Source organism: Sceloporus undulatus, chromosome 5 (genome assembly GCF_019175285.1).
Source record: "Sceloporus undulatus isolate JIND9_A2432 ecotype Alabama chromosome 5, SceUnd_v1.1, whole genome shotgun sequence".
Taxonomy (NCBI): Eukaryota; Metazoa; Chordata; class Lepidosauria; order Squamata; family Phrynosomatidae; genus Sceloporus; species Sceloporus undulatus.
In genome coordinates, this window is record NC_056526.1 from 33,281,069 (window position 1) to 33,303,378 (window position 22,310).

The 22,310-nt window shown below is 43.9% G+C and overlaps 1 protein-coding gene across 1 annotated transcript in view; it reads right to left on the reverse strand.

The window, feature by feature from the left end:
* Positions 1-22,310, reverse strand: part of PVALB (parvalbumin) — a 39,828-nt gene that overhangs the window by 15,644 nt on the left and 1,874 nt on the right. Inside the window, exons 2-3 of the mRNA XM_042466579.1 lie at positions 10,810-10,884; positions 80-212 (exon numbers count right to left, since the gene is read on the reverse strand). Of these exons, the coding sequence (XP_042322513.1) occupies positions 80-212; positions 10,810-10,870 (194 nt within the window). The 5' untranslated portion in view covers positions 10,871-10,884. The remainder of the gene's footprint in view (positions 1-79; positions 213-10,809; positions 10,885-22,310) is intronic.

Consider the following 22,310-nt stretch of genomic DNA (forward strand, 5'->3'; position numbering starts at 1 on the left):
TTATTATTAAACCATAGTGGGAATGAGGCCCATATTTCATCAGGTACATGGTGTGAGAGTATGCTAATATTTTACTTACTTCAGTTCATCTTCCTCAATGAAGCCACTTCGATCTTTGTCCAGCATGTGGAAAACTTTCTGCAATTCTTCTTTGCTCTTCTTTTTCAACCCCACCATTTCAAAGAACTTCTTGTGGTTAAAAGAGTCAGGAGCTGTACGAAGATAAAGAGTTTAGCAGGGGGTTGGACAGTTTACTTTGGCACACTGTTAAATATCTGCCCTTATAGACGGCACAAAATCTATTAGTCTTCATGACACAAGGGCTGGTTTATATGTGTCTATTCACAAGATGAACCAAGACATTTTGCTGGCTTAGATGAAAGACAACATAGTTCATTCCCCTCCCCAAACCTGCCTATGGTGGTTTACAGACTGCCCTTTTGGGGTGGCCTGCACCCACCCCTTTCCCTGCTGGATTGGGGCCTCGGCTGCCACAGTGGCAGCCTCTGAGGCCCCGATCCGATGCTTTCCAGGCCACGGGGAAGCGGCAAAAGGCCGCTTCCCCACGGCCTGGAAAGGGGTGTCCTTGGGGCTTCATGCCCCAAGGGCACCCAATGGCAGTGGGGACAAAGAGAAAGGGGCCACTCAGCCCCTTTCTGCTTTGTGTCCCTGGTGCAGCCGTCTAAAAGGCTGCGCCCAGCGACACAAAGCTGGAAGGAACTCTGTTTCGGAGCTCCTTCTGGCACTGCAGAAAGGGCATTCCAGGCGCCCTCGCACAACACAAGAACATCACTTCCACGCCGCTCCATTTGGAGGCGGCGCGGTCATGACGTTCCAATGGCAGCACCCATGTAGAATGGGCACCGTTATTTTGTACGTACTAGGTACGTACTAGGGTTAGGGCATCCGGAAGGGATGCCCTTTCCTAACCCTAGTACGTACCTGGTATGTACTTTGTGTGCGTCTGGAACGCGCCTATGATTCCTCCTCTTTTTGCACGTCATCATCACTCATTTGTTGCTGATCCATTGCTGATCCATCATTATACCATTATTACTGCACATTTTTGCATTATTGAGAGGGATCTGTCAATGCGAAATAACAACAGTACAGTGTGCCCACGCCATACGCGGGCGTGCCATACATGGTCTTGAGCATACGCGCTCAAGCTGCGGGGAGCGCACGGGGCGAAGTGTATCATTCAATTGAATGGGGGGCGTGCCCATGGCACCCCATGCGCCGCTGCACCGCCGCACCGCCATGCACAAGCCCCATTGTTTCCAATGGGGCTTGAGCATAGGTGGAATTCTCCTTATGCGACGGGATCCGGAATGGATCACTCGCGTAAGGCGAGGGCCGACTGTATAACAACAGATCAGCAATGGATGAATGATAATGTTGTGCAAAAGGAAGAGGAATAAAAGGTGCTAATTCCACCCCAATTCCATCATTAGCGCCTTGTGCAGCAATCTCTTATTCTCATTTGTGACCATAGTACTCCTGCCACAACCATAAATGTCCCTTAAACTCACCTTAAAAGCCACTCAGTCATCCCAAGCATCCTAGTCTGTGCTACTGGCAAGTGGGATGCTGCAGGATGACACAGCCATTCCTCTGGTCACATCATTTCAGTGCTCTGCTCACCAGCAGCACAGACTTCAATTCCTTGAAATGGCTGACTGGTTTTTAAAGTGGATATCAGATGGGGAGATATTAGTTTCTGGGCACAGTACAAGGTGTTGGTAATCACCTTTAAAGCCCTACATGGCATAGGTCCAGCTTACCTAAAGGAACGTCTCCTTCCATACATTCCACCCCGCACACTCAGGTCCTCTGGGACGTATTTACTACAGACTAAGAAGACCAGATTTGCTGTGGTTACCCAGAGAACTTTCTCATCGGCCGCTCCTAAACTTTGGAATGACCTACCAGAGGAGATCCGTCACATAATTTCTCTTGAGGCCTTTAAAAAGGCCATCAAGATGGATCTCTTCCAGTGGGCATTCCCAGACTAATACATGGGCCCTCTCCACTGTCCCACAACTATTCCTTCTTTGACTCGCCCTTAAAAAACCTCATTGCAATGGGGATTAAATTTTATTGTAATTTCTTTTGTGATTTTAATAACTGATTTTTATGCTGTTGTATTTTAAATTGTGGATTAGGGATTGCATTATTATTTTACTATGTTTTATTTTGATTGTAACCTGCCCCAATCCTCCAGGGAGAGGTGGGCTATAAATAAATATTATTATTATTATATAGCACAGACATAACATCAAGGCTATGTGTTTGATGCAAGATTTTAGCCATCATTTTTTTTTTTGCCCCAGAAACCAGTTTTCTGTGCCAGAATTCCATTTTCTGCTCAGAAAATAGATCCCCCCCCCCAAAGATACCATGTATTTTTCTCCACAAAATAAATCCATTGCAACACTTAGGGACATTAGAATGTGTGTGTGTGTGTGTGTGTGTGTGTGTGTGTGTGTTGTGTACTTTTGTTTCTGACCTATGGTGACCCCAACATGGGGTTTTCTTGGCAAGATTTGTCCAGAGGAGGCTTGCCATTGTTTCCCCCTGCGGCTGAGAGCTTGTGATTTGCCCAAGGTCACTCAGTGGTGAACCTCCACTTGGCTATGAAAGCTCACTGGGTGACCTTAGGCACATCACAGACTCTCAGCCTGAGGAGATGGCAATGGCAAACCCCCTCTGAAGAAATCTGCCAAGAAAACCCTGTCATAGGGTCACCATTTCCATAAGTTGGAAATGACTTGAAGGCAAACAAAGCACACATACCAAGTAAGTTTCATAGCTGATCAGGGAATCGAACCCTGGTCTCCAGAGTTGCAGTCCAGCTCAAACCACTATGCCATGATTACTATATAAAGAAAAAAATTGTGCAAAATTCTTGCAGCTTTATTATTCTTCCTACTCAGTTCCTCAGTTCTTGGGAAATCTGTTTTTCGATCTGGGAATGAATAATTATGAATCTTTTTTCCATCCCCAACCTGAAGTTTTTTTTATGTTTCTCAGCTCTGGTACAGTTCCTAAACGTTCAGCCAAGAAGCTAGAAGGGGAAAATGTCTTTTCCCTTTTTCTGTTCAAGTTGTTCATGTACTCCAAATGCCTAATGCTGGCCTGTATAAACCAGAAATGGGAAAGAAATGGTTATGAGCTAATCATTTAGGTTGACTGAGGGCCAAACTAGATGTGACACAGTGGAATTAAATGATTTATGATTAGATTTTTTCTGTGCTGGCTTTCCCCAAAGGTCCAAACCAGTGGAGAGCAAGAGTGAGGGAGAGGCAAAATTAAGACACAAAGCAAGAGAATAATATCATTTGGAGGAGAAATATAGCAGGGCAGTACTCATTACTCTAGTTGTCTTAATGTTCCTGTCTCAAAACGACCTGACTCATACTCCTAAACTAGATTTCCCCAAGCTGGTATCCTCAAGATGTGTGTGAGAACAACTCCCATCACCCAGCTCATCAAGGTGTGGACATACTGGGAGTTGTAGTCCAACACACCTGGAGAGTACTGGGTTGAGGATGTTTCCCATGTGCCAGGCTGGGCAGTTGAGGACCTCCAGATGCTTTAGTCTACAACTCCAACCTAGCAGCCTGCCTGGTTCATGGTAAGGGATTCTGGGAATTGCAGTCCCAAAACATCTGGAAGGCCACAGTTGCCCACCATTTGGAGGGCCAGCTGGAAAAAAAATAGAGTGGAATTAAATAGGAATAACAGACAGACCCAGAATGCAATAGTGAGATGTCATTGCAGTAATGTTGCCAGGTATTCAAATTAGCATCAAGGAACAGTCAAAATTCATGACATGCAGCGTTGAGAATCAGGAAGTACCTCTTAGCAGGTTTGTGCTCTACCTAAATACCACATGGAAATTTTGATTTAATTTAACTTAGCTGCATGTTTTGTTGTAAAATTAACGTATTTTCCATATTCATAAATTTCATATTTTTATGAAGAAATTTGTTGTTGTGTGCCTTCAAGTCCTTTCCAACTTATGTCAATCCTAAGGTGAATTTTTCATGGGGTTTTCTGGGGCTGAGCGTGTGTGACTTGCCCACGGACACCCAGTGGGTTTCCTTGCTGAGTGGGGAATCAAATCTTGATCTCCAGAGTTGTCATCTAACACTCAAACACTAAACCTCACCCCAAAATACATGATTTGGGGGGATTTTATTCAGTCTATATGGAAGGAGAAGCTTTCCAACCAGCAAATAGGCAACATCCTTTCTAAGAGACTCTGACCAGACCTATCACAGACAAGCTTCCCAGCCCTCAAATAAAGGCCATCCCTTACAACAAGGGACATCTGGCAATGCTATCTAGCAGTTGGAGGATCCCCTCCCTTGCAACAACTGTCATGGCTCAAAGCTATGGAATTCTGGGCACTGCAGTTTGTTGTGGCACCAAAGCAGAAGTAATCTGCTTTGACACCACTTGAATTGCCATGGCTTAGTGCTATGGCATTCTGGAAATTGTAGTTTGTTGTGGCACCACAGAGCAGAAATAATCCAGTCTGACACCACTTTAACTGTCATAGCTCAGTGCTATGGAATTCTGGGAATTGTAGTTTTTGTGGCACCAGAGCAGACTTAATCTGGTGTGCCACCACTTCAATTTCCATGGCTCAGTGCTATGACATTCTGAGAATTGTAGTTTGTTGTGGTGCCAGAGTAGAAATAATCCAGTCTGACATCACTTTAACTGTCATGGCTCAGTGCTATGGCATTCTGGGAAATGTAGTTTGTTGTGGCACTAGAGCAGAAACAATCCAATCTGATACCCCTTGAACTACCATGGCTCTGTACTATGGGATTCTGGGACACTTAGCCTTCTCCCAGTTGTAGTTTTGTGAGACATTTAGCCTTCTCTGTCAGGAGATCTCTGGTGCCACAACAAACTATAATTCTCAATATTACCCGGATTCTTCCTCCAGTGCGGATGCAGCCACAGTGACCTCTAAGTAATGCCCTGATTAAGCAGTGCCTTTCTCTCTGGCCCTGCATGCAGTTCAAGAAGGAATCAATGAATGCAGGAGGGGAAGCAGAGGAGGAGGGAGCCGTAAAGGAAGGAATCAGTCCTTTCTTAGAAGATCTGCTCTCCCACCCATCCTTTCATTTGCTTCATTCCTTCCTTCCTTTCCAGAGCCATTGCTTGGAAGCAGAACACAAGAGAGAGTGCTCAGCTAAAGAAAGTCATTGAAGCGAATTCCTTTTGCTTCCAGTTTATGTAGGCGATCGCTGCGGCTCGTGGGCTAAGTTTTCCTTTCAGAGCTCCACTGCAAGGTCACTGCAAGGGCCAGAGGAAAGGAAGGGTGAGTGTATAGAGGGAACAGGTCTCCCTCCGGGTTTTAGGGGGCAGCATCCCATTTGGAACAGGGTGTCCAGATGTCCTGACTGCAAAGGAGGACAAGACACCACAAAAGGTAGGACATTCCAGAAAAAAATGGAGGACATGGCTACAGAAAAGGTCAAAAGACTACTCTATCAATTTACACTTCTTAGGGTTGCATGCACACAGAAATAATCTGGTTTGACCGCACTTGAACTGCCACAGCTTTGCTCTGGTGCCACAACAAACTACCATTCCAAGAATTCCATAGAATTGAGCCATGGCAGTTCAAGTGGGTTCAAACTGGATTATTTCTGCAGTGTGGATGCAGCCTTAGTCATGCTTAACATGGAAAACATTTTAAAATTCTTCCTGGATATAAGGCTGAAATATAGAATATTTCCTGGAAAAGGAGGACATCTGGTCAACTTGTGCTCAAAGTGGGGCGACAACAGTTCAAAGGCATCCCCAAAGATTGTTTAGGGGAGAGATGTTGTTAACTGAATTCAAATGGACTCCAACCCATAGCTGTCCTGAGGATGAGACATCTCCAAGACTCCACTGGCTTGGAGATTGAGGCCCATGACCTCCCTAATTGAATTTTTGCATCTGGCATGTGGTCTTCCTGTCTTTCTTCTACCTTCTATCTTTCCTAGCATTATTATCTTTTCTAATGAGTCATGCCTTCTCATGATGTGGCCAAATTACAATAGCCTCAGTTTCCTCATCTTGGCTTTCAGAAAGATTTCAGGCTTGATTTGTTCAAGAATCCATTTTTTGTCTTTTTGGCCTCCAATGGTATCCTCAGCACATTTCTCCAGCACCACGTCTCAAATGGGTTGATTTTTCTTGTCCAGCTCTGGTCACCACAATTCAAGAAGGATGTGGACAAGCTGGAGTGTGAACAGAGGAGAGTAACCAAAATTATGAAAGGACTGGAAGTCTATGAGGAATGTCTTAGGGAGTTGGGTATGTTTAGCCTGGAGAAGAGAAGGTTAAGAAGTGATGTGACAGCCATGTTTAAATATTTGAAGAGATGGCATATTGAGGATGGAGCAAGCTTAGTTTCTGGGGATAATCACATGGGAGAAAGGAGGGAGCAAAGTGGAGTGCTCCAATCCTTATCCCATTCCTATTGCATCACTCTTATCCCATCCTTCTCACGTTAGTGACGTGAAATGGCACCATCATTTTGTATTAATGGGAGTTTCTGTTAATAAAAAGTGACAGGGCCATTCCACTTCACTGATAGGAGAAGGACAGGATAAGCATGACATCGTATGATAATCTTTGTGCAATCACATGATAGAGAAGCACTTTGCTTCTCTCCCCTCCTTTCCCCCATGTGATAATCTCCTTAGTTGCTCCACAGACTAGGAGCTGCAGCAATGGATGCAAGCTATAGGAAAAGACATTCCATCTCAACATTAAGAAGAACTGACAGTAAGAGCTGTTCAACAGCGGGACACCCTCCCTCGGAGGTTGGTGGAGTCTCCTTCTTTGGAGGTTTTTAAACAGAGGCTGGATGGCCATCTGTCGGGAGTTATTTGATCGTGTATTCCTGCATGGTAGGGGGTTGACTTGATGATCCTTGCAGTTTCTTCCAACTCTATGATTTTATTATTCATCCTATCCACTTTCTTCACTGTCCATTTCTCCCATCCATTCATGGTGATGGAGCATACTGTACAATGATTTGGACGATTCTAACTTTAGTGCTCAGTTGTTTATTTTTACATTTTAGGATCTTGTCTAGAGGGGAGATACTGGGCTACATATATTTGAGAACTATAGGTAGAGGTTATGATAGATAGGAATGCATCTAGGAAATCATCCAGTCTCTCTCTTGATCTCTGTCGATCGATCATCAGCTGACTTAAGGTTCCTCGAAGCCTCTGGCTAGGTCTGCAGACAAGGAGGTGGTGAAGAAGCCTGGATGGCTCTGGGCCTTCTATTTTGGGGATAAAGATGTGATGGGCTAATCGGTATGCTCAGGAGGAAGGGACAAAATAATTTGTATCACTAAACCCTACAGTCACCTTTTCCCTCATGCTTTAAAAAGTGGCCCCAACTTCCAGATCACAAATAATACATTCGAGAATGCAATTCTGGGAAAATGTAATTCTGGGCTGCGTAGAGTCCTGATCGAGGAAAGTAGTAGTGCTACTCTGTTCCATTTTGGTCAGACCTCACTGGGAATACTGTGTCCAGTTCAAAAAGAATATGAATAAATGACAAGCTGGAACAGGGCCAAAGTAAGGGTGTCCAAGATGATCAAAGGTCTAGAAACCAAGCCTTGTGAGGAACAACTGACAGAGGGGAATAAGTAGCCTGCATGGTGTAGTGGTTTGAGTGTGGATTAGGGATGCATCTACACTGTTGAAACAATGCAGTTTGACACCACTTTAACTGCCATGGCTCCATCCAATATCCTACAGAATCCTTGGATTTGTAGTTTTGTGAGACACTAGCACTCTTTGGTAGTGAAGGCTAAAGACCTTGCAAAACTACAAATCTGGGATTTCAAAGGATGGAGCTACAGCACTTAATGTGGTGTAAAACTGCATTATTTTTGTAGACACTACAAACCCTACAACTCTGGAAACCAGAGTTTGAATACCCACTCAGCTGTGGAAACCACTGGGTGACCTTGGGTAAGTGATATTCTCTCAGCCTCAGAGGATGGCAGTGGCAAACCCACTCTGAACAAATCTTGCCAAGAAAACCCCATGATAGGTTCACCTCAAGGTTGCCAAAAGTCAAAAACAACAACACTATGTAGTTACCTTTAAATATCTGAAGAGATGTCATGCCAGAAGATGGAACAAGCGGGCTAAAATTCGAAACAATTTATTCAAATTACAAGAAAAGAGATTTCACCTAAATATCAGGAAGAACTTCTTTACTGCAAGAACTATTTGACAGTGGAAAAGCAGCCTTGTGGGGAGGGACTCTCTTTTTTTTGGAGGCCTTTAAGCAGAGTTTGGAAGGCTATCTCTTGGGAGTGTGTTAGTTGTCTGCTCTTGCAACACAGGGTTAGTCCTTTCCAACTCTAAGATGCTGTGATTCTAAAAACCTGTTTGCAGGAGGGTTGCTTTTGGGATGTTTCAATCTGCCAGTTTGATCCAAAGAGCCCAGAGAAATAGGCGCAGGAAGGGCAGGTCCCTTGAAGTGGGGGAAGGAAGCAGTTGCCTCTGCAGCCTTCCCCCAACCTGGTGCTCCTTTAGATATGTTAGGCCAAGGGCCCTTATCATTTTCTTGTTTGCAAGATGATGGGTGTTGTAGTCCAACACAACTAGAGGGCACCACATTGGGGAAGGCCACAAAGGTCACTCTTACTGGTTTCCCATTGGGAGACCAGGTTCAAGGGAAGGCAGGTCTCTTGCTCCTTTCATACTAATTTTGCAGAAGAATGAGATTTCAGCTTTCAGGCTTCGCCAAAGACCTTAAGAGGCAGCCTTATAATGAGTCAGGTCACTGGCCTATCTAGCAGTTCTCCAGGGGTCCAGTCAGGATTCCTCCTAGCCCTTGGAAATCCTTGGCTTTTGCTGCTGGCCACTCATCCAAGTGCTAACTAGTCCTGAACCTACTTAGCTTCCAAAATCAGAGCACATGGGTCTCTTCCAGGGGTGCGCCGACGGGTGGGTGGGAAATGGGATCATTGCCCTCCCCCTCCCCAAAATGTTCCTTCAGTTCCTGGACTTCTGACATTGCAGTAACTTAAAACTTCAGCTGAGGCTTTTTAGAGAGAGACAGTGGAGGCATTGAAAAAGAAAAGAGGCAGGCAAAGTTCCCAAGGGGAGGCCAATGCAGCAAAGAGAAGAGGCCTAGGTGTGACTGGTTTTCAATGTCTCACTCTCTCCATGATGCTGGAAATGTGGTGGTTGAAGGAACAATGTCATTTGTGTGGCAGAATTTGTATTTGGAGGGGGAGCATGGCCTTCCTTAGTCCCTCCCCAGGTATACCCTTGACCTTTTGGTGGTGTAATGCCAGTTTCTCATCTAAGCGGGTATGAAAGAGATGGGAGCTCAATTTTCTGTCCCCAGTCCCACCACCCTGGGTACCTCACTGTAAAGAAGTGAGGCTGGGTGCCATTGGTGAGGACTTCCTGAGCCATTCAAGTTTGCTTTGAATATCACTCAAATTCCAAATCGGTGGCACTTCTACTTGGAAAAGAAAGAAGGAAGCCTACAGAGGAAGTTTGGCCAGCACAGCCCACCACAGCTGCTTTTGCAGCCCCATTAACAACAACAGCAGCAACAGCAACCTGCACCCTAGCATGGCATAGTGTTTTGAGCCTTGGACTAGGACTCTGGAGACCAGGGTATGATTCCTTGCTTGGCCACGAAACCCACTGGGTGACCTTGGGCAAGTCACACACTCTCAGCCTCAGGGGAAAGCGAGGGCAAACTTCCTCTGAGCAAACCTTGCCAAGAAAACCCCAGGATCACTATAAGTTGGAAATGACTAGCACACCACCACCACCACCATTCCTAAAAGGCAGGAGCGCATAAAAGGCCGGGAAGATGGAGAGGAGGAGCACCAGTTCTTAGAAAGTGGAAAGGATCATGGAAAAGAAATATTGCTTTCCTTGCTGGGAAATAGTGCTGGGATGTAGGGCTGTGGGGCGGATGGTGTGTGTGTGTGGGGGGAAAGGTTCTTAGAAAGCTGGAAAGGCAAGAGGGGGGAAGGTATTGCTGAGTGGAGGGATGTGGGGCAGTTGGGGGTGGTGGGGCAGAGGAAAGGAAATTTTGCTATCCTTGCTGGGAAATATCCTTGCTGAGAAACATTGCTGGGATGGAGGGATGTGGGGTGGTTGGTGTGGGGTGGGGAAAGGTAACATGTTTTTTCTTGCTGTGAAATAGTGCTGGGGTGGAGGGGTGTGGGGCAGTTGGAGGGGTGGTGGAAAAGAAATATTGCTTTCTTTGCTGGGAAATATTGGAAATATTGCTGGGATGGAGGGGGTGTGGGGCGGTTGATGTATGGGGTGGGGAAAGGTAATATTGCTTTCCTTGCTAGGAAATATTGTTAGGATGGAGGGGTGTGATATGGTTGGAGGGCGGAGGAGGAAATATTGCTGGAATGGAGGGATGTGGGACTGTTGGGGGAGGAGATACATACATACATACATATATTGTGGGGGGATATTGCTAAAGACTTGAGGATGACAGAGGGACCACAACGTGGGAAAAGGTCTCCCTTGGTGGCAGGGGGTCAGACTAGATGACCCTTGGGTGCACCCTTTCATCCTCCCGCAGTGGTTCTGGGGCATCAGACTCCAGGGCTCCCCTTGCCAGCCAGGTCGGGAAGGAGTCAACCGAGGACGCCTCCCTTCCCTGGCTCAGCCTTGCCCCGCTTTCCCCCAGTCCTCCTTTGAGTCTCTTTCTGCCGGAGCCCAGCCCCAGGGGGCCTTGAGACCCAGCCCTGCCAAGCCCCGGAGCCAGGCTTACCTGCAAAGGCGCCCACCGCCTTCTTGATGTCGTCCGCTTTGAGCAAATCGGTCATCGCCATCCTGGCAACTCTTTCTGGAGGAGGAAAGAGAGAGAGAGAGAGACGGAGTAGGAAAAAGTGGCCCAAAGACTGAATGAAGGTGGAGGCAGCAGAGGAGCAGAGGGATGGCAGAGGGAGGGGGAAAGGGTGCCCTGCTCTCCATTTCTGTTCATATGACCAAAAAACTGCAGTGCCGGGCGGGGATGGGATGGCATGGGATGGCACACCGGGTGAAGGCTGGCAAGGTGCCAGTCCTAAGAGGCAGAAAGGCTCCGCTGGCACTCCCTGGCAGGCAGAGAGAGAGAGGGTAGTAATAAAGTCTTATGACTTTTGGATTGGGACTTTAGGAAAGCCACGTTCCAGTCCTCGTGGATTGCATCCGCACTGCAGAAATAATCCGGGTTGGCACCACTTGAAGTGTCATGGCTCAAGGCTATGGCATTCTGTGCCACAACAAACGACCATTCCCAGAATGCCATAGTCACTTCAAGCGGTGCCAAACCGGATTTATCTGCAGTGCAGATGAAGCCCTTGAGCCACTCAATTCGCTGGGTAACCTTGAGCCAGTTTCTGCTTCCCTCCTTCCCTTCCCCTGTTTCTCTCCTTTTCAGGCTGACCTGCCTAACTACCTATAGGCTGAGCTACCTAAATGCACCCGAGGAAATAGATTTAAGTCTTTGAGAACTCACACTGCTAACTTATTTCTTTCAGTCAGTCTCAAAGGTGCTACAAGATCTCAAGATCCTGTACTACCTTACAGGATTGTTGAGAGGATGTGATGGTGGTGGGGAAGGTGGTGCTGGAGGACTGCTAATGTAGGAGGAAAGGTGGGATTTAAAATGGTGGGAGGCTGGGTGGAAACGTAAGACCAGCATGTTGTAGTGGCTTGAGTGGGGGACTACAACTCTCAAGATCAGGGTTTGATGCCCATCTCTGCCATGAAACTCACAAGTCACACATTCTCAGCCTCAGGGGAAGGCGATGGCAAAGCTCCTCTGAACAAATTCTGCCAAGAAATCCCCATAGGTTCCCTTTAGGGCCACCATAAGTCAGAAATGGCTTTATGGCACACACAACAACAAGAAATCACATTTCACAGTTAGTGCAGCTTGACATGACTTTGACTGCCACAACTCCATTCTGGCCAAGAAAACTGCATGATCGGCTTTATTGCCTTAGGGTCTCCATGAGTTAGAAAGGACTTGAAGGCACACAACAACAAAATGGTGAAAATGTATGTGTGTTCCTTGATACACAGGTCCACATAAGTGACCTTTGGTCTCCTGGGGAAGGATGGGAAGCTTGGGTAATGGTGCGGATGGTGCATGCCATTTGATTCTGTTATCAAAACAGTAGACACTGGATCTACATTATAAAACTATTGAAACTGGCAACCACTTCAATTGACATGGCTCCTTCCCGGGGAATGCTGGGAGCTGTAGTAGGTACTTGGAATTTTCTGACATAGAACTCTGATTCAGGGAAGCAATCTAGAACTCTCTGGCAGAGAGAACTGGAAGAGTGGAGACAGGACAAGGGGGCCATGCCAAGATTAGACTGGCAGTGGATGAAATCCTGGAAGGGCTAGAGCGGGTGGGGGGTTATTCTGCAACACGGAATTACTTAAGCATATTTCCAATAAAATTTCCAATAAAAGAAACATTCCTTCCTCCCTGTTTCTTCTTCCCTTCCTCCTGGGTTTTGGGCAATGAGACCCAAAGTTTGACCTTGTCAGGAAGTTGCAGGTGGAAGTGACTGGCTCAAAGTCACCCAGAGAGGAGACTCGAATCCAGGTCTTGACCTCTCATGCTCTGAACTCAAGGAGTCTTATTTGCTAGTCCTGTTGTGGTGAGAATTTCTGCAGGTACAGCTTTTCTGTCTTGGGTGTGCTGTTCAATTGCAACCTTTGCAACTATTTCAATGATGGGGTGGGATTGATGGTCTCATATTTCTAGGTACGTACCTAGTCACTCTGAATAGTGTTCAGCCTGTTAGCAAACCAACCGTGGTCTTAAAAACATGGGTCCAAAACACACTGCATAAATGATCAGGTTTGAGACTGCTTTAACTGCCCTGACTCAATGCTAGGGAATTCTGGGAACTGTAGTTTTGTGAGACATTTAGCGTCCCCTGTGATAGAGCTCTGGTGCCACAACAAGCTACACTTGCCTGGATTCCCCAGCACTGAACCAGGGCAGTCAAACTGGATTATTTCTGCAATGTGCTTTGGACCAAAGAGAGGGAAACAGAAGGAAAGCAAGACAATTGGCCGCAAGTACTGTGATCAAAATGACAATCCTTCTGTTAAAGAAGCTGCAGTCTTATGCATGCTCACTTAGGTAAGATCTATATTCAAGACCATTTTGGTTCTGAAGCACTGCTGTGGAAATGGTCTTCCATGCCAATATAATTGCTTCTTTGTAGGCACCCCTTAATGCAAGGGAGGAGACCTGCTGGCCCTCTTCCAGATGCTGGTGAGCCTCCAGTTCGCACCAGTCTATCCTGCATGGCCAATGACTGGGTATGATGGGAGCAGTAGTACAACAGCATCTGGAGGACCAGGGCCTCCTCACTCCTACTTGAATGAACACATTCTGGAATGCATCTATATAGTTACAGCAATTTAATACCACTTGAGTTGTCATAGCTTTATCCTAAGGAGCCTGGCACTTGGACCTTGGTATCCTCAAAATTCTCTCTGCGAGAGAGCTCTAGATTACTTTTCTGAATTAGAGCTCTATATCAGAGAATTCTAAGTACCTCTACTTACTACAGCTCCCAGAATTCCCCAGGGAAGAGCCATGTCACTTGAAGTGATAGGAAATTTCAATAGTTGTATAATGAAGATCCAGTGTCTGCTGTGTTGATAATATAATCAAATGACACACATCAGTGCATACCATCACCACACAATTTCAATGAGTAGAAGAATCAAAAAGTCCTTCTGTCTGGTTTCTGCCCATAACATAATTGCACAGTGTTTAATGACCACATCCATCTATATGCATATATGTATGTTTGGATATATGTGTGTGTGCATGTATATATACACATACATACATCTCCTAATTAAACCCTGCAATTACTTTAACCTTTCCCAATGGGGATAATTTGGAATATGGCCACCAACACCCTATCTTTCATAGTTTCATGATTCTGAGACAAGGGCAGAAGGACAACTTGGCGTACTTTAGATGCTTACGACTACAGCTTTCCATAAGCACTGGTCACAGGTCATGCTGGTTGAAGGTGATGGGAGCTGTAGTCCAAAACACTTGAAGGGCATCAGGTTTCCTCTCCTTGCTCTGAACTTCTCTTTTGAGATAGCTTGACCAGAATCCTGTATAATGCCCTGTCTGCAAATTGTATTTTTGGAAAGATGCTCTATGATACTACTCATTTGATTTTTCAGTCCCTTCTTAATATTTTATTTATAGCTGTTCTACACTATGCTCATACTTTCATCCAAGTATCCATCACAACCCCCAAGATCCCTTTCCTGATGGGTCCCAGCCAGTTCAGAGTCCATCTGTGTTCATATGTGTTGAAGGTTGGGGAAGAGAGTAGAGGGCATTTCCCCAGTTTACATATATTCATATTTACTTGTTTCTCATTCACTCAGCTTTGGAGTTCTTTAATGTTTCTGTTTTTCACCATCCTATCACCTGCAAACTTACCTACTTCTTTATTTGGCTGTTACCATCTAAATTATAATTTCTATGTGTAGATTTAAAAGTGGTAGTCCTTCACAAAACAGGTAATTTAGGAATTCCTTTTCTTTCCCTGTTAAGATCAGCCTATGCACTTCTATCCTTTTTTATTCTCTCTCAAAGGCGTTACAGTATCCTTTTGCAAGCTGACATTTAATTTATTACTAATCTATAGTAGCATATGTCCTTTTACTCCACAACTGCTATATTCAGTTAGCAATCTTTCATAATTTTCCTAAAAAATGTGCTTTTTAAAAAAAACTCAAGGTATATAGTGGGATGATCTAAACATGATGTAATGGCTGGAATGGTGGACTAGGACACTGGGAGATCAAGGTTCAAATCCTCATTCGACCATGGAAACCTACTGGGTGACCTTGGGCAAGACACACTCTCTCAGCCTCAGAGGAAGGCAAGGGCAAACTCCTACTGAACAAATTCTGCCAAGAAATCCCATGATAGGTTTCCTTTAAGGTCATCATAAGTCAAAAATCCACACACAACAACAACAATCCACATTTCACAGTTAGTGCAGTTTGATGTGACTTTAACTGTCTTGGCTCCATTCTGCAGAGTCCTGAGGTTGGTAGTCTGGTGCTGGAGTCGAGAGAGCACTAGAGCTCTTTACCAGAAAATTTGAAGCACCTAACTAAATTATACAAATCCTAGCATTCTACAGGATGGAGCCATGACAGTTAAAAACCATATCAGACTATTAAAATAGTTTTCTGTGGATATAATTTTGTTTTGCTTTGTGTGTATGCCTTCAAGTTGCTTATTAACTTATGACAACCCCATTAATTTAATGGGATATTTTTAGGAGGTAATACTCAGAGGTGATTTTGCCAGTTACTTCTTCTTTCGAAATACAGCCTATGGTAGCTGGTATTTGTTGGTGATAACCCAACCCGCCCAAGTAATAACCAGGTCTGACCCTGCTTAGCTTCTAAGAGCAGACAGGATCTGGTGCTATTAGGGTATTTAGGCCCTACTACAGTTGTCTGTATCCATGGATTCAGCTAACCATGGTTCGAAAATATTGACACACACACACACAAATTCTCAAAAGCAAACCTTCATTTTGCTGTTTTCTATAAGGGGCATCATTTTACTTTGCAATTGTATTTAATGGGACATGAACATCCATGGATTTTGGTATCCACAGGGGATCCTGGAGCCACACCCCAGCAGATAATGAAGGCCCTTTGCATGTTACTAAACTACTGCCTGTTTGCTGAAGTTTTCTAAAAGTCTGCTGACACAGGCCTTCGCTTAAACAAATCCATGCTAAACATCCTTCTGCAAGTCTTATTCTTCCATAGGCTTGATAATTCTAACAAATACAGTGGACCCTTACCTTACGCAGGGGTCCATTCTGGACCATCCCGCGTAAGGCGAAAAACACATATGCTCAAGCCGCATTCAATATAATGGGGCTCGTGCTTCCAGCATGCGCCATTCATTCTTTTGTTGCACTGCTTCAGCGTAAGCTGAAAATTGCATATAATGTGCCCACGTATAGTGTGGGTGCACTATACTGCATTTTTTTTTACAGATTTATCTATAACCAATATTTTATTTAATTATTATTTTTAATTTATTAGATTTATATCCTGCCTTTCTCCACAAATGGGATTAAAGATTCCTTTTCTAAAAATTAGTATTCTGCATCATTGAACAACCTATTCCTTTCAGAAGGAAACCTATTCCATATTTTATTTGAAGTCCAGCCGTTTCATAATGGAGAATTTAGATGGGTACCTGGACTAATTCCTTAATCATTTTGTGTTTATCGCTAGCACTTAGTAAATAGATAGTTTCCTTATACTGAGTTAGGCCATTAGTCTGTCTAGTGCTGTGCTGTGCTTCCTACACCAACCTTCTCTACTGGCTAACCTGTCTAGGGATGATGGGAACTGTAATCCAACACATCTGGAGGGTATCATGTTGGAAGATTCTGGTCTACACCATAAATCATCAGCTGCAGGGTTGGACCCATTACTGAGTCAAGATCTGACCTAAGGTGAGTTACAGCTATAACACTACTACCATGCACATTAAAAAATAATTTTAAAAATTGGTCTTCTTTGGGCTAAGACTATGTTGGAAAAGGCTGAAAACTGTTGGTACATTGGGTATAGATATCTGTCCAACATGACCAACAGTGAGCTCTGAAGCAAATAATTGATGCAAGTTTTCCAGTCCTCTTCAGTAGCAATCCTTTCATGCCTTTACCATCTGAGGCTTCAGCCACCTTACTGTCCAGTTTCTTGTCCTTGATGTATAATACATGTTTGAAAGTTGTTTGACCTAATTTTTAGCAGCTCATTCACTGAATTCTTCTCCTCTCACACTACTGCAAATTCACAGCCACACTGATCAGGTCCTATTTAATTTTGTTCTTCCAATTTGACCAAGGCAATTTAAAAAGCTTTCTTGAACTTTCTTAATTCTCCTTGTTAACAGTGTCAGTGCCTTCTGAGCCATGTTTATATTTTTACTTATCATTGGTGTACATTTTGAATTAGCCGTTTGGAACAAATGATCCGCCTCATGATTCTTCATATTCCTTTTAATGTTTGCTTTGTTTTTTCTATTAGATGTTTCCACCTCTGAAATCCACTGGGACAATGCTAGTCTTCTGACAGCTTATCACATAGACATACATTGTGTTTAACAGCACTGTGTCTACTGTTCCCCCCCAAGTCCCCCAAGAATATCTCCAAAATTTGGTCAGAAAAATCATTTTTGTGCGATGCCTTTGAAAATACTTTTAAATGTTAAAACATGCTACCCTAAAACACCTAAAATAGCTAAAAAGGTAGCTAGGAATGGGTGCAATTCATTTTTGGTCAGCAGAATGGGAATTATTTGTTTCCTAATCATCGAGTGCCAAAGGTGGCAAAAACCCAACCAGGGTACCCCCCTGGGCTCTGGAGCATGCCCTTCATTCTTCTAAAGCCACATTTACTGCAGCTACATATTTTGTGTATTTTAGAAGCATTTAACCCAATCAGTGTCAGGGCAGTTGGCCAACCATTAGCAACAGAAGCAGTAGCAGCTTTGCTAGGCATTATGAAATTGAAATTTTTTTACAAATGACCATTGAAAAAGGATGGCTATCCAGGTGTCCATGGAAAAAGGCAAGGAGGGAGTTGGAAAAAGGTGAGGAGGATGTTAGAAAGATTAAAACAGGACAAGATAATAAACAGACACAAATTAGACATTAGAAATGACAACACCCAAAAAAACCACTTGCAGGACATTTCTGTCTTCCTGGACATACAGTAAGGGATTTACTGGCCGCAGTTCTTGAACAAGGAAATCACAAAGGACTAGAAACAGCCGAATTGAATTGTAATCACAACTTCGAATCTATTATCAAAGGTATGTGCAAAGACAATGGTTTCATGGCGTACTACATATATTAATGCAAGAGTCCTCACTACAGCACATATAAGGATTCTTCTCGGAGAAACTGGCTTTTGGTAAGCATATTTATGCTTTCAGACATCAACACTAGCTGACCATTAAAGATCTGAAGGACCTGTATCACCTTGCCTAGCCTTTGAAAACTGAGAGCAAGAGATATGATTTGCATATTTCTGGATCCTATTATGCTCTATCTCACTTCCACATCTATGTAATTATGCTTAATACCTGAGCCCTTCATATCAGTCAGTATTGCATCTGAAGGAGTGGGCTTATATCCATGAATGTTCATGCTTAAATAAAAAACAGTTCGTTTTAAAGATTCTGGCACATTCCCTTTTCTCTCTCTCTCGCTCTGATCCTCCATTTTAGGTTGTAAGAGACTAACACGGCTACTTCTTTGAAAACATAAAATGTGTGGTATGTAGAAATAAAAGACCTGGAGAAAGACCTCTCAGAGGAACCTTGGGTGGGGGATGAGTCTTAAGAAACCCTTTGAATACAGATCTTTCAGTGTTCTGTAAAACAGAACAATTATCATCAGAAAGGAAATTCAAAAAGTAATAATGGGGCAAAGAGGAATACAAGAAGAAGCAGATGTGGCAAAAACAAGAAGACATATCCCTGACAGTGGCAGCCAGTGCTTCCCATGTCAGCTGGATGGTGAATCTTCTCTGGGGTTTAGTCGAAAATTGAAAGGAAGTATCCAAGGTGCTGAAATTATTTTGGGGATAGTGTTCAGCTCCTTAGAGACTTCCTTTACAATTTGTACCAAAATCTTGATTTGCCACCACACTGACATATTAGCCATCAGCCACTCATTCTATTAGAAAGTGTGGATTTCCCACTCGTGCTCTTGCCATTATTTAACACTGCCTCCTGAAATAGTTTTACTGAGCTGCAGTTTGCAATGCCAAGCCTGTTTGCATCCCAGGGGAAGCAAACTCCTTGTACTGACTTATGCTAATTTAACCCTATACCAAGGGGAGTCAGGTCACTTAAGGCCAAAACGCTCTCATTTAATTTCTGCCTTTAGTCAGTTGTCTAAAGATGGATGCATCTAAACTTCCCCATCCTTGCAAGAGAGCAGCGCTACTCCCTGGTTGGACTAAGGTGGGATTAAGATATGCCAAGGCCCTAAACAATGTAAAGTCTGAGAGAACTCACAGAAATCTTTAAAAAATGTGTGCTCTAATACAGGATTGGGCAAACTGCAGCCTATATGTGCCTCTGGCAAATTCTTACAGCTCCCCAAAGCCCTGCTGGATCTCCTTGTGTTCAGAGACCCTGCACCTTGGAGTTTAGGGGAGAGAGTAAAAATTTCCCAGATTTAATCAAAAGCCACTGGCAGATAACACCAACATACATATCCCAACTCTAAAAATTGGTTAAAACTAGAAACCAGACATAAATTGCAGTTATGTTTTGGCTGCTCCTTAACCTTTTAAAAATTATTAATTTTATACTCTGTAAACTTCTGCAGCAAATAGGTGGGAGTTAAAGGGCTTGAGGTGGGCTGCATCCAGTTATATTGCAAAATTGCTGCTCTTGGATAATTCCAGGAATTGGAAATTGTATTTTTGGCTGATTTTGTCCCCATGGAGTGGATTGGCTGTTCAGGGGTTCCCAAAGCTGCAAAATGAACTTGGGGTTGCATGAAGCCAGGAGCTTCACCTTGCCCATTGGGACTTTAGCCTATAGCTTACTTAAAGTGTGCATAAATCTGTCACTGTGTGCACTAGTAAACCAAAGAACAAGAGAAAGGCTTAATGGGAGCTAATAGGTCTTTCTCCATGTACTCAGTGTGAAGTCTGAGACCTAAACAAGGTAGGTTATTGGAAGGAGCATGATTGAAAGATGCAGAAACTCTTTCCAGTGCCTACAATCAATCCTAGAGAAATATTCCAGCAAAAAATGCAGTGAAGGGGTTTTGCAACCAAACTGTGTTGAAGGTTGGGGAAGAGAGTAGAGAAAGTGTGAATCACTAGAAAATATTAATGCTAGGAAAGATGACAGAGAAGAATGCATAGCCTTAATTAAGGAGGACGTGGCTTTAAGATCTAAACAGACCTGTTGAAAGTAGGGTGTCTTGGAGATATCATTGTTGACTTGAATGCAGTTAACAACAAACTCTAGTTGAGAATAGCAATAGTATTCAAGTATATAAATCTATGGCATTAGGAAGTATAAACAAAGAAAAGGAGCAGAAGAAATAATTTTGTGAAACTCATTAAACCATATGACATAATCTGGTTAACAAACACTTTGTTCCCTTAAAAGAGTCTCCTTGTTTTGTTCCATGGAGAAAAGAAGACCTACAAAATAGAAGAAGCACTTGCTGTCTTCTACAGATGTAAGACAGGGTTGGTGAATCCATAGTTCTTTATATGCTGCTGGACTGCAACTACTGTCAGTCCCAGCCAGCTAAGCCAGTGGTGGGACATGATAGGTTTGTAGCTGCGTAACACTTGGATGTCCATAAATTTCCCAGGCTGATAGTATGCAGGCTTTCCAAAGGTAGCAGAATTCCCCATTTACCAGAAAAACACCTCAGTGTGCAAAATGGATCTCAAATCAGAAGTGTGGTGTAGGGAAGGAAAGTTTTCAACAGCAAACAGGATGTAGCTTGTGAGCAGGACACCAGCAGCTGCATGTATAAAAGTTGCACAGATTTCTTCCCTGAAGCCCTTCAATAGGAAGGAGAATAGAGATTTTAAAGAGGAACAAAGAACACTGGAGATCACCAGAGAAAGGGAAAATATAAATGGCAACTGAGTGGGAAGGGAACAAAGAAAGAGAAATAGAGGATGGAAAGGGAAGCAAGAGAAAGGAGGAAGAAAGAACAGGCACAGACATGATGGACAAACGGATAACAGAGAGAAAGCAGGAGCTTGACTCTTGTCTAGGTTTGTGTTGGCTTGTTTGTGCTGGTATTGCCTTGGCTCTGGAGATCTTGCACTTTGCTGGGGTGGGGCTTGAGGGGGCTACACTAAAGGGTTTTGTGGCTACATACAGCCCATGAGCCAAAATCCTTGCCTTAGTTCATGCCTCCTTTTTGCTGCTGAAATCAACTGCACACTTTGGTGGGTTTTTTCCCTACTAACCTGGTGAGACCACAACTTAAATGCCTGGATTTGGGGTTACAGGATCTTCTTTAGCTTTTCCTGAGATTGGAAATTTACTTTGTTTGGATTACAGTGCTATTCTTCCCCCTCTCCTCAGCCAGCATGGCCAGTATTTTGGGAGATATTGTCCAGAAGAGTAATTTTCCCAAGATCTTCTCAAAAGCATCTCAAGGTGCTGAAATTCTTACTTTAAAACTCTGCTCCTCCATGTTGAGAATGTGTGTGAGAGAGACAACCAGAGGGAAAGCAGCCTGCCTCTGCAGTAGCACCTGTTCTTCTCTACTACACACCCGATACTTGTGGCCCCTCCTTGCTCAGGCCTTACTCAGCAACCCCCTGGACTTGAGACATCTCAGGTCACAGTGCATCAAATCTTTCCTTGACTGGCAGCCAGAAGCAAAGATGCTCTGGTTCCTTCTGCTGCTGACATCCCTCCTGCTGGCCCCCCGCTTTGCTGAAGATGCAATTTAGGTTATGCTTCCTTAGCCCATCCTAAAGTCAAGAGGCCAAAGCCTTCCCTGCCAAACTCACAGTGGCTTCCAAAAGGATAGGCCTTTGGGTAGAGAGCCAGCCCCTGACTTCAGTAGAACAAGGAGAAGATGTCCCCATAAAAGGAAGAAGGCCACATTTTGAAATTAGCATGTAAAAGGGGTGGGGGTGGGGAACCACTTTGAACAGAAGCAGTTGACACTGGTATCTAAAAAGGACACTCCATAAAAAGCATTACGCTTGGAGGGATCCCATAAAACCATTTTGCCCAGACTGTAAAATGATGTAAGTGTGCCACTGCTATGCTCATCATTCACAAGTGCTATCAGACTAAAAAGATGGTGATGACAGAAGATCAAGAAGGGTAACTGCTTCTTCCATGCTCATACAATCCCATCTGTGAATTATCAATGAGTTAACAAAAGGGAGAAATTAGAAAAACAGTCAGGGATTGGGGAAAAAACAAGCAATAAGCAGATTGAGATCATTGCTGTTTTTCTTATCTCAAATGATGTAGCTGATGATTAGGCCACCTTTTTCTTTGGTAAAATTAGGACAGCAAGAGTTAAAGAGTTTGACATAACTGTTCTTTCAGGGTTGGAACTTTTCTTCAGGCTTCCAAGAACAGAGTCAAGAAACAAAGTGACATACCCTGCACCTTTTGAGGAAAGGTGGCAACTGGTTTCATAACCAGCTATGGCATTA